Source organism: Delphinus delphis, chromosome 6 (genome assembly GCF_949987515.2).
Source record: "Delphinus delphis chromosome 6, mDelDel1.2, whole genome shotgun sequence".
NCBI lineage: Eukaryota > Metazoa > Chordata > Mammalia > Artiodactyla > Delphinidae > Delphinus > Delphinus delphis.
Genome location: NC_082688.1, coordinates 103,337,160 through 103,352,348, shown reverse-complemented (window position 1 = coordinate 103,352,348; position 15,189 = coordinate 103,337,160). Strand labels below are relative to the sequence as shown.

Below are 15,189 nucleotides of genomic sequence, written 5' to 3'. Positions count from 1 at the left end.
GATACTAGAATACCTAGAAGAGAAAATACTAGAACAAAACAGGAAAGACAAGATTCTCACGTCTCTGGTACAAGATCCCTGGGCGCTGCTTTGGATCGCAGTCACCTGAGAAATAATCAGTAGAAATGAAGAAAAATGTCACTGATCAGCTAGCATCACTTTCCCACCTGCTTAGGGTTAAAAGCTGTGTAGGCAGGCAGGAAAGTCCTCCGCCTTGACCTTCAGAGGCTCATTTTGGATATGGCAAGAAATCCATGAGGCCAAGGTGACCCTTCCAACCTTCTAGACCACATCCCAGGTACCCTGGAATGCCCAAAATGCCCTGCCCAATTGGTCCTGAGATTGTTTCCAAAGCTTGCCCAGCTTCTTCCCCAGTCTGTCCATTTAAGCCGTGGCCAAGGAGGACTGTTTACAGGGTTGTAGGCAGAGCTTGGACCTGCTGTCCAGGGAGTTCAGACACAGGCACACACAGAGCTGAAGGTGGCAAACAAGTGAGCTGCAGGCCAGGGGCCAGCTCTCCAGCACAGGTCTGGTCATTTGAACCTGCCTTCCAGGTCATTCTGAATGTGTATTTGTCATAGTAGGAGGAAGACCATACAGTCATTCTTGTTATGGTCCATAATGTGGCTGCAAACCTGAATAGCAAATATGGAACCATTGCTCTTAGGGGAAATACAGGGTTAGGTTCCTGGAAGCCTATGGTTACAACTTTTGTCAACTGATCAAAACATACCCTTGTTTTATGTGTGCTTCTATTGGAAGAGACCTTATTTAATATATATTGTTGGTTCATGAACATTGAACTCATGGCCAACAGCGCTGTTAGATGTCAGAATGAAGCTTATCTAACACAGGTGTTTTCTTCATAAGGCACAGCCCAGCCCTCTTGCACTTAAGAACCCCAGACAGCACTTCAGAATTAGACTTGGAGTCATTTTAATCAGTGAAATCCCCAACAAAAAGCAGAAAATGCAAAAAACATGACACTAAATAAACTACAGAAAGGGACCTCGATTACAGTTGGAGTTGAAACAAGAGGCACACTGTTGCTTTGTTCGACCTCACATGGGGACGCAGGAATGATGGTGAAAGTGTCATGACTATTGATTTGGGAGTTATAAATAAATTTTAGCAAGTAGACAAATTTGCAAATCCGAAATCTGGGAATAATGAAGATGACTGTATTTGATTTAAGATGATGGCATTTGGGCCTCCACTGACACTCTTGCCTTGGTCCAGAAATGCTATGGGTAAGCCTGTAGACAAAAAAAATAGATCCTTCCAGAACTGTATTCTAACTAGTTCCTGACCAGAGGAAAACCATCAGTCCATTTGTGCAACTTGAAAAAGGTGTGACTACAAAGAAAAATGACATAACACGGAATTCCCTGGCATCCCAGTGGTTAGGACTCAGTGCTTTCACTGCTGGAGCCTAGGTTCAGTCCCTGGTCGGAGAACTAAGGTGCCACAATCCACACAGCGTGGAAAAAATAAAATAAAATAATTTGAAAAACAAAAAAGAAGGAAAAATGACATGATAGGTGGTTTGAGTTTCAGAACTTCCATCAGTGAAAGGGCAGAGTGGACTCCTGGGGCCGGAGCTGAAGTATTGGCTGGTGAGGCAAGTTGAAGCCTACATGGATGACTACTAATGTGCTTGGCAATATCAAAAGAATCAGGCCCATATCCTCTGATGGCTCCATATCTGGCCCTCCACTTCATCCTACTTCTTTCCTCACCATGCCTGGAGCCCTCAGTCCCCTGGCTCAGTCATTCTTCCCTGCATAGCCCAGCAAAACCAACCATCTGCTACAAAACTAATCATTGCTACCACTTATGGAGTCCTCCCCACACGTCAAGCAATATGATAAATGCTTTACATGTGCTATCATTTATTGCTCCCAGCAATACTATAGATGGTTATTATTAATCCACGTTTTACCTATTAGAAAACAGAGGTTTAAAGAAGTTAAGTAATTTGCCCAGGGTCAAGCAGCTAGAGAATCAGTGCTGTAAAACGATACATATTGATTGATGAGGTCCAATATTATTTAGTCCCTCAGCCATACTTGTCCTTGATCAACCTCACTCTCTTCAGCTGCTGCTGCAATCTTGGACATATTTTGGGTCCCAAGACCCTTGCCCCCTTCCTACAAAGAAGTGCTCACTTCCTATTTCAACAACAAAGGTTAGAAGGTAGGTGCTTCTTTGACTGTACCCCCAAACCTACAGATTTATAGAAGCTATCCCAGGAATAAAATAATAACAACTACCATTTATCAATTGCTAAGAACTTTACAAGTTATGCCTTATTATCTTTACAAAAAAACCCTTCTGGGAAGCATTTTTGTTCCCCATTTTACAAGCAAGGACATTTCAGGAAATTCATAGTATGTTTTATGACCTGCTAGGAAAACTATTCCATCATAAATATATATATATAAATTGGTTTATCTGTATCTATATATATCACATTTTATGTATCTAGCCATCTATCAGCAGACACTTAGGTTGTTTCCACATATTGGCTATTGTGAATAATGCTGCAATAAACATGGGGATGCAGATATCTATTTGTGAGAGTGATTTCATTTCCTCCAGATATATACCAAGAAGAGGGATTGCTGGATCATATGGTAATTCTATTCTTAATTTTTTCAGGAACCTCCATAGTGTTTTCCATAGTGGCTGTATCAATTTACATTCCCAATAACACTGCATAAGCTTCCCCTTTTTCCACATCCTTGCCAACAATTGTTATTTCTTTTCCTTTTGATAATCACCATTCTGAAAGATGTGGAGTGATATCTCACTGTGGTTTTGATTTGCATTTCCCTGATGATTAGTGATGTTGAGCATCTTTTCATATGTCTGCTGGCCATCTGTGTCTCTTCTTTGGGAAAATGTCTATTCAGGTTCTCTGCCCACTTTTAAATTGGATTGCTCTCCAACAAAGTGTGTCCGTTTACTTTTCTGCCAACAATGTTCAAAAGCACAGATGTCCCCCATACTCTCACACCACTCATTCTACTATTATCACTCTCACACCACTCATTCTACTATTATCATCCTATTGTATTCTTTTTCAGTCTGATAGACCAAAATGACATCTTGCTTTGTAAGTATATTTGATTCCTGGGAAGGTGAAACCTTACTTTGTAAGTTTATTGAGAATCTGTATATCTTCATTTCTTTTTATATCCTTTGTCTCTTTTTCCACTGTGGTGCCTGCCTTTTTAAATTAAATTTCAAATCCCAGCCCTGCCACTGACTAGCAGTAAGGTATCCACTCTGTGTCTTAGTTTCCTCAACTGTAAAATAGGCATTCATCTATTCAGTAGGTTGTTAAACGGATTAAAGGAGCTAATATATGTGAAGGGCTTAGACACATAGGTGACCTGACAGATAAGAACCACTACATGAGGGTAGGCTGTCATTCCAGTTATGCCCCTAAGTAGACAACAAATCCTAAGGTTGTCTAAGCTATACCCTGCTTCTGTCCCAGGTGCTACCAAGCCCGTGCCTCAGGCTCTATCGTCTAGTTAGCCATGCTGCTCTCTGAGTTCGAGTCCTAGGATAGACATCATTAGCTTACTGGAAACATAAACATCTATTTCTTTAAACTTCCTTACTACAATAATACACACCTAAATCTCTTCCCTCTGGAGTGCCAGGTTAAGGAACTGTCAGCCAGTTTAAAGGACCGGATAAGAAGGAATAAAGAGACAAAGATGATAAATGCCAGATTGGGACTGACATATACACACTACTCTATATAAAACAGGATACTAATAAGGACCTACGTTATAGCATAGGGAACTCTACTCAATGCTCTGTAATGACCTATATGGGAAAGAATCTAAAAAAGGGTTAATATATGTATAACTGATTCACTTTGCTGTACAGCAGAAAGTGGCACAGCACTGTAAATCAACTATACTCCAATAAAAATTTTTAAAAATAAATAAATAAAATAAGGGTACCAAGAAGCAGCTATAACTGATCAATCTGATATTTCCATATTCAAGAAAATTTTGTATTAATCTCCACTCCGCAGTCATTTCATATGTAATATTCTAGTAAACTTGTAAATATATTTTTAAAATAAACTTTATCTAGATTCTAAAAAAAAAAAAGAAAAAAAGAAAGGATGATAAACGCCGAGCCAACTCCAACCTGAAAAGCCTACACCCTTGAGATCATTTGAGCTGAGTCCACCACTGTGGCCTTTGAATTAATCTCTAATTTCCCTGGGGCGAGATCTCACCTGCTTCACTGGGGAAATGTCCTGTAGGAAGTGATGGTCCAGATTGACTCTGCTCCGACCCTAGAACTGATTGCTTGTCTCCAGTAACACCCATTCCTCCTTTGAGAACTTCCCCTACCACAAATGCCTGTTCTCTACGGATGGGAACTCACTAAAGAGAGGAGCGTCTGGTTCCACCCCGGCAGGACCTGGAAGAACAGTATTGAACACATCACAGGTCCCTGGGCAGATGTTCCAGACACCCAGCAGTGTGGGTTGAGGTTATGATTCTGATGAGAGAGTGGTCAGGATCCAGAAAACTTGCATCCTATTTTATTTAAAGCTATTCCTGCCAGGTTTCCAAGCCATTTAGGTAAAAAAGGGCAAAGGCAGGCAAGTGACAGCTAATCATAACTAATAAGGATTTGGCCCAAATCCCTCTCTGGTCTCCCGCTTAAAATCCTCCCTGGACTCCCTGCTTAAAATCCTCTACACTGACCCCCAAGACTAGCTCAGATCCTCTTCATATACATTCTTGTAGCATCCCATACTTCTTGGTAGCACTTATTAAATTATATATATACATAACTCATTTGTAATTATGCGACCAACATATTTAGTAAATTTCACTAAATTTAGTAAAACACAACTGTATTAGTCAGGGTTCTCCGGAGAAACAGAACATTAGGATGTTTTAATATATATCTGTTTAATATAAATCTGTTTTAATATAAAGATTTATTATATTTACTATAAAGAGATTTATTATAAGGTGTTGGTTCACACAGTTGTGCAGGCTGAGAATTCCCACAATTGGCTGTCTGCAAGCTAGAGACCCAGGAAGACCAGTGATGAAGTTCAAAGGCCTGAGAGCCAGAGATGGTGTAGATTCCAGTGCAGGTCTGAAGACCTGAGAATTAGGAGAGCAGAGGGCATGAGAGGACCTGTGTCCCAGCTCAAGCAATCAAGCAAAGAAAGTGAACTCAAACTTCCTCTGCTTTTTTGTTCTATTTAGGCCCACAACAGATTGGAGGATGCTTACCTGCCTTGGTGAGGACCACCCGCGTTACTCAGTTCAACTCAAATGCTAATCTCTTAAAGAAACACCCTCACAGACACATCCAGAAACAATGTTTAACCAGATACCTGGGTATCCCATGGACCACTCAAGTTGACACATGACATTAACCATCACAACAACAATTACCAATTTGGGGTTATACCTTTTAAATTTTCTGTTGGGATTTGGATTTTATGATACCTAAAGTTCTGACAAGTATTTTTTTGCAACCAATTGTTTTCGTATCATGTAGACAGAATTTATGAGAAATCAACACAGAGACACTGCATGGTCCTTAATAAAGTGGAACACGGAGAAATGACTTGGGTTGTCAAAACCTCCTCCTACTAGCTAGCTACTCCATCTCTAGGCTCATTGCCCTATGTAATTTACCTACACATCCCCACAGGATTAATATGCTAGGGCTGCTGTAACAAATTACCATAAACTTGGTGACGTAAAACTATAGGAATTGTTCTCTCATAGTTCTGGAGGCCAGAAGTCCGAAATTAAGGTGTGGGCAGGGTTGGTTCCATGTGGAGGTTTTGAGATAGAAATTGTTTCATGCCACTTTCCTAGATTCTAGTAGTTTCTGGAAAATCTTGGCAGTGCTTGGCTTATAGCTGCATCCCTCCAATCTCTGCCTTCATATTCACATGGCCTTCTCCCCAGCACCTCTGTGTGTCTTCTCCTTTACTGTCTCTTATAAGGTCACTTGGCATTGAATTTAGGGCCCAACCTAATCCAGGATGATTTTATCTCGAGATCCTAATAACACGTCCAAAGACCCTTATTCCAAATAAGGTGGTCACATTCTGAAGTTCTGGATGGATATATCCTTTGCAGGGGATATCATTTCACCCACTATACCCACCAAACTAAATTTTCTCAAGTATCATATGGAAGGCAAATCTTCAGTAGCTATATAGAGCTATAAAATTAATTGCAGATCATTTAGCCTGGTCTTTGGTGCCTTCCACAATCTTACCTCAGCCTGTGTTTCAATCTTATCTTTCCTTCTTTCCATACGTGAAGTTAACACTTCTGCCAGAATTTTCTACTCATTGACAATCTACACTTTCCTCTCCCTCATCCACACTGAGTAAGTCTTCTCTTGTTTTCTTCATCCTTTGTGATGCATTTTTAACCTCAACTTCTGCAGAAAGGCTCCTCTGAGGATATCTGCGTGAAAGATAAGTATTTATTGTTTGCACTTTCCATTTGAGGGACTCTTGCACTGTCTTTTGACATCTTTTTGTTAGTATTTGAGCAGCTATTTAAATTATATTGTTATTTAGCTTCTCATATGTTTCTGCTTTGTCTTCCCATATTTTAGGTTCTGTGCGATAGGATAACCTGTCCTTAAATTCCGTGCATCCCTCCCTCACAAGGAACCTTTGTTACTTTGATTTAGAGTTCTCCAGAGAAACAGAACGAGTAGGATGTGCATACATATATATACAGAGAGAGAGAGAAAGAATTTATTATAAGGAGTTAGCTCACGTGATTATACAGGCTAAGTCCCAAGATCTGAATCAGGAAAGCCAAAGACCCAGGAGAGCTAATGTTTCAGTCTGAGTCCAAAGGCCGGAAAAGACCAATGTCCCAGCTCACGCCCTCAGGCAAGAGTTTCTTCTTACTCAGACTTTTTGTTCTTTCTATTCAGGTCTTCAACTGATTAGATGAGGCCCACATTGGGGAAGGCAATTTGCTTTACACAGTCTACTGATTTAAATGTTAATCTCATCCAGAAACATTCTCACAGACACACTCAGCATAATGCTTGGCCAAATATCTGGGCATTCCATGGCCCAGTCAGGCTGACACATAAAATTAACCATCACAGAGAGATACAAAGGAGTAGCAGTTGGCCCCAGCTCTGCTAGTGAATAATGCACCACTGATCTCTAAAATCAGACTCAGCAACTTGGAACCACTACATTTTACTGCAGGTTCATTCCAGGTTGAGTGAGATGTTTTTCTAGAACCTCCTCTTTTTAATTAGAGGCAGTTGCTCTTCCTTTAGTGGCTCCTGAAACAGGATTAATGAAATAGAGCAATGTTTATTAGCAAACCAAACAACAATGTAAATATCGGCTGGCTTCTTATCTTCCCAACCCGTATCCCACATGCCATCAGTTCTGATGATGTGTGCTTAAGAGACAGAAATCAAGTTCATGGGGTCCACGAGGAATGTTTTAAGATTCCCTCGCGAATCATCACATTTACGCTGATGTACTGTATCTGAAAGGTCACTTGGGCTCTCCTTTGCCCGTAACAGACAATAAATATTGTTGAATCAATGACTGCGGAATATTCATTTCTACATTTACGCTCACACTGCTAAAATAGTTTCCTCCTATGAATGTGATATTGTATGTCATTTCATCATTTGGGGAGATTTATAGAAGAGAATTACAGTGTGATACTGTGATTAATACTGTGAATGAAAATGTACTGAAAATAAAATAAACTCTGTTCAAAATCTGTCTTCCACCGCCTCCGCTTTTGAGCTGTAGTACATGCCTTACCCAACACTAACTTTTTAATACTCAGCTTGAAAAAGTTTTCCTGTGACATCCCCTAGTGCCTTTTGTGTGTGTGTGCTATAGAAGCACGTTTTAATATTTAATAGACTTCATTTTTTTAGAGTAGTTTTAGATGCACAGCAAAACTGAGAAGAGAAGAGAATTCCCACATACCCCCTCAACACCCCCCACATAGCCTTCCCCACCATCCACATCCAGCACCAAAGTGGTATCCTTGTTACAAGTGCTGAACCTTCATTGACACATCACTATCAAGCCAAGTCCGTAATTCACATAAGCCTTCACTCTCGGTGCTGTACATTCTCTGAGTTCGCAAAAATGTATAATGACACGTATCTACCATTACAATATCTTACAGAGTAGGTTCACTACCCTAAAAATTCCGTGTGTTCCACCTATTCATTCCCTCCCCTGTGCCTTTGAGTTCCATCTATTTTAGGATAATGGTATCCTGTGTCTGTACCTATGAATCTCCAGAAATAATCGAATTCATTTGAAGTAAGCATTTCTTATTCATCCATTACATGCTGAGCACCGGGCTGCACTCAGACGCTTGTTAATCATGACTATGTCACCGTAGCTGTATCTGTCCAGCTGTCACTGTCCTGCCAGGAGGATGCGCATCACTCTAAATAATGCAACAAGGAACACAATGCAGGGAATCGGTTTTAAATGTGTTTTAATATGTAGATGTATAGCTGATTCACTGTGTTATAAAGCAGAAACTAACACACCATTGTAAAGCAAAAAAAAAAAAAAAAGTGTTTTAAAGGCTGGAAGGGCAAAAGGAATAAGGATATGAAAGGGAGGCTAGGAGAACAAGAGAAAAAAGAGAATTGTCACCCAGATATCAGAGAGCTGGCCTGGAAATTCCAAGCCCACGCTAGGTGCTGGGCTACTTGAGGCATGCGCACTGCCGCTGGGGGAAAGCGCTCTGCGTGGGAACCCCCAGATGCCTGTGGTCCCTTAGCCACGTGCCAGTGCCGCTGCCTCTGTGCCAGGGGGTCCCTCAAGTTCCTGTGTGCCTTGCTGGGTATGCCAAGGAGGGAAGACCTTGACAACCAAAACAAATATGGCGACGTCCACGCAATGTGTTGCGTCTGGACTTGCCAGATTTAACAAATAAAAATACTGATTTAGGGTTTCCCTGGTGGCGCAGTGGTTGAGAGTCCACCTGCCGATGCAGGAGACGCGGGTTCGTGCCCCGGTCCAGGAAGATCCCACATGCCGCGGAGCGGCTGGGCCCGTGAGCCATGGCCGCTGAGCCTGCGCGTCCGGAGCCTGTGCTCCGCAACGGGAGAGGCCGCAACGGTGAGAGGTCCGCGTACCGCAAAAAAAAAAAAAAAAAAAAAAATGCCAAGGCAGAAGTCACTTTTTTCCCCCCATGTTTCCTCCTCGCAACCAATCTCAACCCCCAAAATTTCCATTCACTACATCTCTTTCCTGACTCCAAAGTGTATACAGATATACATATATATACATAGCTACACACATTTTTAAAAAGGAATCCTGCTATTCAAAATGATTGCATATTACTTTTATATTATTTAATAATATATCTGGAATGAATAATATATCTGAGATGAATCAAGATGTCTAGATCCACTTTGACCACTTTTTAAAAAAATTGTTATTGGGGTGTAATTGATTAACAATGTTGTGTAAGTTTCAGATGTACAGCAAATTGAATCTGTTACACAAAAACATACATCCACTCATTTTTAGATTCTTTTCCCATGTAGCACTTTGGCCACTTTTAACGGCACACACTATAACTTATTCAACAACCCCTCCATAATCGGGCAACTAGGTGGTTTCCACTGTTTTGCTATCATAAGCTAGGCTGCAACAAACTGTCTTACGTACATATGTCTTTATATAATAGTGATATTATTTCTAAAAACATAGATTCCTTGAAGTGATACTGCTGAGTCCGAATATAGACCTGTCTTTAACTGTCTACTGTTAAAAATGTGTTTATCAGGGGTATTTTCTTTTTATTTTATGTACACCTGTATTGCTTAAATTTTTGTAATGAGTGCATAATTTTAATAATAGATAAAACCTCTCTAAAAGAAGATACGGTATAAAAGCCTTGGATCACTTTGGGTCATTCCCTGTAAATCTTTCTTCCCAGAAATATTCTCTGCTATTCAGACTTCTCAATCGAGGCATGCGCACATGTGTGAGAGCAGGATTTGTCTGGTGGCTTTGTTGATTGGTTGGATCATTGTTTGTTTGGCTTGTTAGGTTTGAGGGAGGGGCTTCTACTGGCTCTTCGTGGGTAGGTATGATAACATCTTGCAATCCAAGGAGAGATTTCTACACAAAACTGCAAAAGGACCTGTGCTGTCAGACTCCAAATCCTGTTTTAGAACATCAGATCCATTTCTTCCTGCTCTGGCTTTTGGTATCAGTCCTTTACCATAATCAATCATGGACATATGGGGCTGCAACATCATTTGCTCCTTGATACACAAGTGTACAGAGGACAGGAAAGACACTAAAGATCCAGTTTGCTGAACTAAATCTGTATCTGCCCAGGCCTACCATTGACAATGTGAATGGCTACACAGCCAAGAAGATTGCTGGCATCCCTACAGCGTGTGATTGCTTTTGTTGAAGCAATCCAATTGATGCAACCATTTCAACTATTAATTCATTGCCCAGCGCTTGCCCATTATAATAATTTAAAAGTAAATGAATTAGAAATCATTCAGCCTGAACTTCAGTCCAATGGGAGACTCACACACAGAAAAGAACTAATTTTATTTCCTAATGGAGTAGCAATGAGACAATAATAATCCTTTGACCTTAAATATAGAGTCTCAGGACAGGAAGTCAGGACCTGTACTGAATGAACAGGCTCCCAACCCTGAAACCTCTTGGTGAAAACCAGGGCTAGTTTTAATAAAACTGTGTGCTCAACTTATCCTATTATTGATAGACTAGTATGTCTCTTGCCAGAAGGACACTTTTCACAGTCTCAAATCTGCAGTCTGGCTATTTTTAGGTGCACCACTGCAATATCGCTGACTCCCCTGATGCCTTCCACAAAACCAAAGAGGCAGTTAAATTAAATTATGAAGCTTAGTTTTCTTATTCCTGGCCTCCTAGCATTACCCAGAGAGGCTTCTACTTCCATTAGAGAATACTCAACTATAAATCTCGCCCCAAAATGCATTTGCATGTGGCTCTGTAGTCACTGATGGGTCCCAGGGGCTTCCTCAAAATTACCCTCCACTCTTGTCTATATTCCAGTGCTCTGCCTTGCGCTGCCTGAGGATGGGGCTTGATAGCAAGAGGGGCATATCCACAGAGGGGATGGAAGGGAGGGAACACGGTCCAAGGAAGGAAGACGATCCTGTCCTCACAACCAGCTCATAAAAGAAGGAGATGGAGGCTGTCATTTTTCCAGGGGAACTCGTGCCTAAGCCCCTGACCCACAGGAATGCAGTAAAGGCCCATCAGTTTTAGCCTCAAAGCTTTCTGGGACTTCCCCCACGGTGAATTGCTGCCATGGTTAGATGGCGCCTTAATTAGAATCTATCTGTTGTAATAGTCCTGGTTCAGTGATGACCTGACGAAGTGTCACAAAAAGAGACAGACTTTATCGTTTGCTTGAAATTTTGTTTTTGCCTAGGGACATCTGGCAGCAATCATAACTTACTCATTTGGACTGAATGAATGGTGTCTTATTTCCTCCCCTATGTGCAAATCCTCAAGTATGGCCATTAGAGGAGGCTGAGTTCTCGCATGTCATCCGATGCTGCTCTATGCCAAGAAAGTCTTGTTCTCTATTTTTAAGCTCTAAGAACAATCCCATTTTAGGATATTTTTATCTGGACTAGCTTTTCAGTAATTTGCATCACCTGTTTTCCTTTAAAAATGATTTATCTTCTTTCCACATTGGTCACCTTTCTGGATCTCCTGGTGGAATGTTCTTGGGTCTCTGTCAAATATTACTGCTCGGGCTTCCCTGGTGGCGCAGTGGTTGAGAGTCCGCCTGCCGATGCAGGGGACACAGGTTCGTGCCCCGGTCTGGGAAGATCCCACATGCCGCGGAGCGGTTGGGCCCGTGAGCCATGGCCGCTGAGCCTGCGCGTCCGGAACCTGTGCTCCGCAACGGGAGAGGCCATAGCAGTGAGAGGCCCGCGTACCGCAAAAAAAAAAACAAATAAAAAATTACTGCTCGTTCTTAAGAAGGAAGCAACCTGGACTTCCCTGGTGGCACAGTGGTTAACAATCCGCCTGCCAATGCAGGAGACACGGGTTCAAGCCCTGGTCCAGGAAGATCCCACATGCCGCCAAGCAACTAAGCCCGTGCGCCACAACTACTGAGCCTGTGTGACACAGCTGCTAAAGCCCGTGTGCTTAGAGCCCGTGCTCCGCAACAAAGAGTAACCCCCGCTCGCCGCAACTAGAGAAAGCCTGCGCGCAGCAACGAGGACCCAACGCAGCCAAAACTAAATAAATAAATTTTTAAAAAAAGAAGAAGAAGAAGGAAGCAGCCCTCATCCTTACTGAAGGAAAAAGCTACAAAGAATGTCAGTGGTTCTCAACCTTGGCAGCCCATTAGAATCGCCTGGAAAGCTTTTTAAACTCCCAAAGCTCCAAAGGTGACATGCATGTAATTTCATTTAAATGATATTCTTAAAAGGGGGCTGGGGAGACTACAGGGACAGATCAGTGGTTGCCAGGGTCTGGGGCTGAGGGGGGAGCTGAGGGTCTGACCTCAAAAAATGAACCAGGGAAATTTGGGGGTTGTTAGAATTGTTCTGTATCCTGATTGTGGTGGTGTAACAAGAGTCTAGGCATGTGTTTAAACTCGAAAGGAGAAAGGTACGTCCCCCCAAAAGAGTGAATACCGCTGTATATATTTTATCTTAAATCCCAATGCCAGGCTATATCCAGACTAATTAATTCAGAATTTCTGGGTAGGACCCAGGCATCCAAATCTTTGAAAGCTCTTCTGTGGTTTCCTGTGTGTAGTCAAGGTTGAGAAACACTCATCTACGTGAGTCATGTTTGATTGACATGGAAAGTGGCTGCTTTGTCAGTAGCTGATTCCCCACTTCCCAGGGGCAAACTCCATCGGTCAGGACCCTCCCGCCTCAGGTTTGGGTGGGAGGTAGGTTTGTATGATTTGATCCTCAAAGAGATGCTTTTCCTCGTGGAGAGTGCGCATCTCTGTCTCTGGGGCCCCTTCCCGATGCCCAGAAGTAGTCCCACGAGACACAGAAGGGACTGAGGTCCAGGGTTTCTGGACTATTGCAAATTCACTCTGGCCCCTCTCCCAACCACAGAACATAAAAGACATTAAAAATTTGGCACACGTGATCAGAAAGAGGCAAGGGTTCCACGACGGTGCATTGTATGTGTCAACTTGACTGGGCCACAAGGTGCCCAAATATCACTCTGGGTGTCTCTGCCAGGGCGTCTTTGGATGAGATGAACATTTGAATCAGTAGCCTGAGTACAGCAGGTTGCCCTCCATAACGTGAGTCCAATCCGTTGAAGGTCTCACTAGAACACAAAAGCCAATCCTCTCAGGAGTAAGAATTCGTCCTGCCTGTCTGTGTTCAAAGTAGGACGTTGGCTTTTTCCTGCCCTTCACACTCAAAATGAAACATCAGCTCTTCCTGGATCTCAAGCCTCTCGGCCTATTGGCCTGCCATTCTAGCACTACACCAATAGCTCTACTGGTTGTCAGGTCTTCAGACTTGGACTGGAATTACACCCTTGTCTCTCCTGGCTCTCTATTGGTTGACTCACCCTGCAGATCTCGGGACTTGTCAGCCTCCATAATTGCATGAGCCAATTATGTCTATGTATGTCTATGTGTTTATGTAAATGTACGTAGGCGTATGTGTGTCTATCTATAAGTACGTGTGTATGTGGACGTATGTCTACGTGCACATATGTATATATCCTATTCTATTGGTTCTGCTTCTCTGGAGAACCCTGACTCATACAGATTGCTTAAAGTTCCCAGCCACTGGCCAGAGAGGCCTAAGCTGCACCAGTTTAATGGTAACAAGAAGCCACTGACCTGGACCTTTCCAGAAAAACTACAGAAAACTTAAATTCCCTGTCTCTTATGCACTTCTGTTTCAAGGCTCCACCTTCAATCCCCAGAATATGGACCTCAGTTCCTTGTACTGCCTTACAGACCACTGCTCCATAAAGGAGAGCACTAAGGAGAGGAAGGAAGGCTTCTCACAGCTTCTTCCTAGAACACGGTGAACATCTCCTCCTTGGAACAAACTCAGGAAGGTTAGTTCACTCGGATCTTTGATGATTGCTTCTATTTCCATTGTTTTGTTTCCTCCTTGGGAATATCTGAAATTCTGAAGCTGGCACTCCCCTTTCTATCTTCAATTGCTATTATCCACTCCCACACCATCTTGGTTAAAAGTCCTTGTACTTTTCCTCTGCATTCTGGAAGAGATTATGACATTTGTTCTCCACTTCAGTGCTTCCATTGTTTTCTATCCACCCTGCAGTTTACTGCTTCAATGTGGATAACAATTCAGCTGCTGCCTTTTTAATTCCCTGGCAATTGTCCCTTAATTTACCCAACTGCCTTCTTGTTTGATCCTCTTATATTTTCATGGCAGCACCTTCTTTTATACATTTCTATCCCTTCATCATTGAAGCCATGTCTTCCTGCACCTTGTTATGCAAATGATACACTAAAATGCTTCTACTTCTGCCATAGGTCGTTTCAGACTTTCCTCTCCCATTGAATATCCAAAAAGATGTTCCCTCTCCTTTCTTTTGAGGGAGGATTTCATAAACCCTATGATGAAACGTTTTCTGTTGACTTAACCAATAAAGAGAGGATATCCATCTGGACTCAATATTTACCAAAATTCAAGGTGTGTGGACTGTTCTTGCCCTGAAATCTCTCCACTAGGGCGATGACGATTTTATTCTCAAATATATGGCTGGAGAGCAGCTGATATATTCAGCTTCTGGATCAATTTTCATGTCCAGGAAGCTTTTATCTGATACAATTGTGTTAAGCTAAAATGTTATCAAATTTTACTTCCAGTACCTGACTCTCTGATGCTGTGAATAGATGAAACGCTTATAAAACTACAATCCCCAAAGTGTACTACTATCAAGTTCTCTTAGTCTCTGACACCCACATAGAGTGTTTAATTATGGGGAGTAAGAGAGGAAGTTTAAACTTCTCATGATGCAATGCAACCTTGCCATCTCCCTCCCTCTTCTTTGCACAAGGTTAGTGGAGGTAAAAAACAGGTCAAGCTAGGATGAGGGTGCCTCTGAAAACAGTAGCCACTCAGTGTAACAGTTTTCGTATTTTC

At 42.1% G+C, this 15,189-nt stretch overlaps 1 protein-coding gene across 1 annotated transcript in view; it reads left to right on the top strand.

The window, feature by feature from the left end:
* The window catches only part of ADRA1A (adrenoceptor alpha 1A), a 116,541-nt gene extending 102,410 nt beyond the window's left edge, over nucleotides 1-14,131 (top strand). The window contains exon 2 of the mRNA XM_060013596.1: nucleotides 14,028-14,131. Coding sequence (XP_059869579.1) covers nucleotides 14,028-14,101 — 74 coding nt within the window. The 3' untranslated portion in view covers nucleotides 14,102-14,131. The remainder of the gene's footprint in view (nucleotides 1-14,027) is intronic.
* Nucleotides 14,132-15,189: the final 1,058 nt, after the last annotated feature.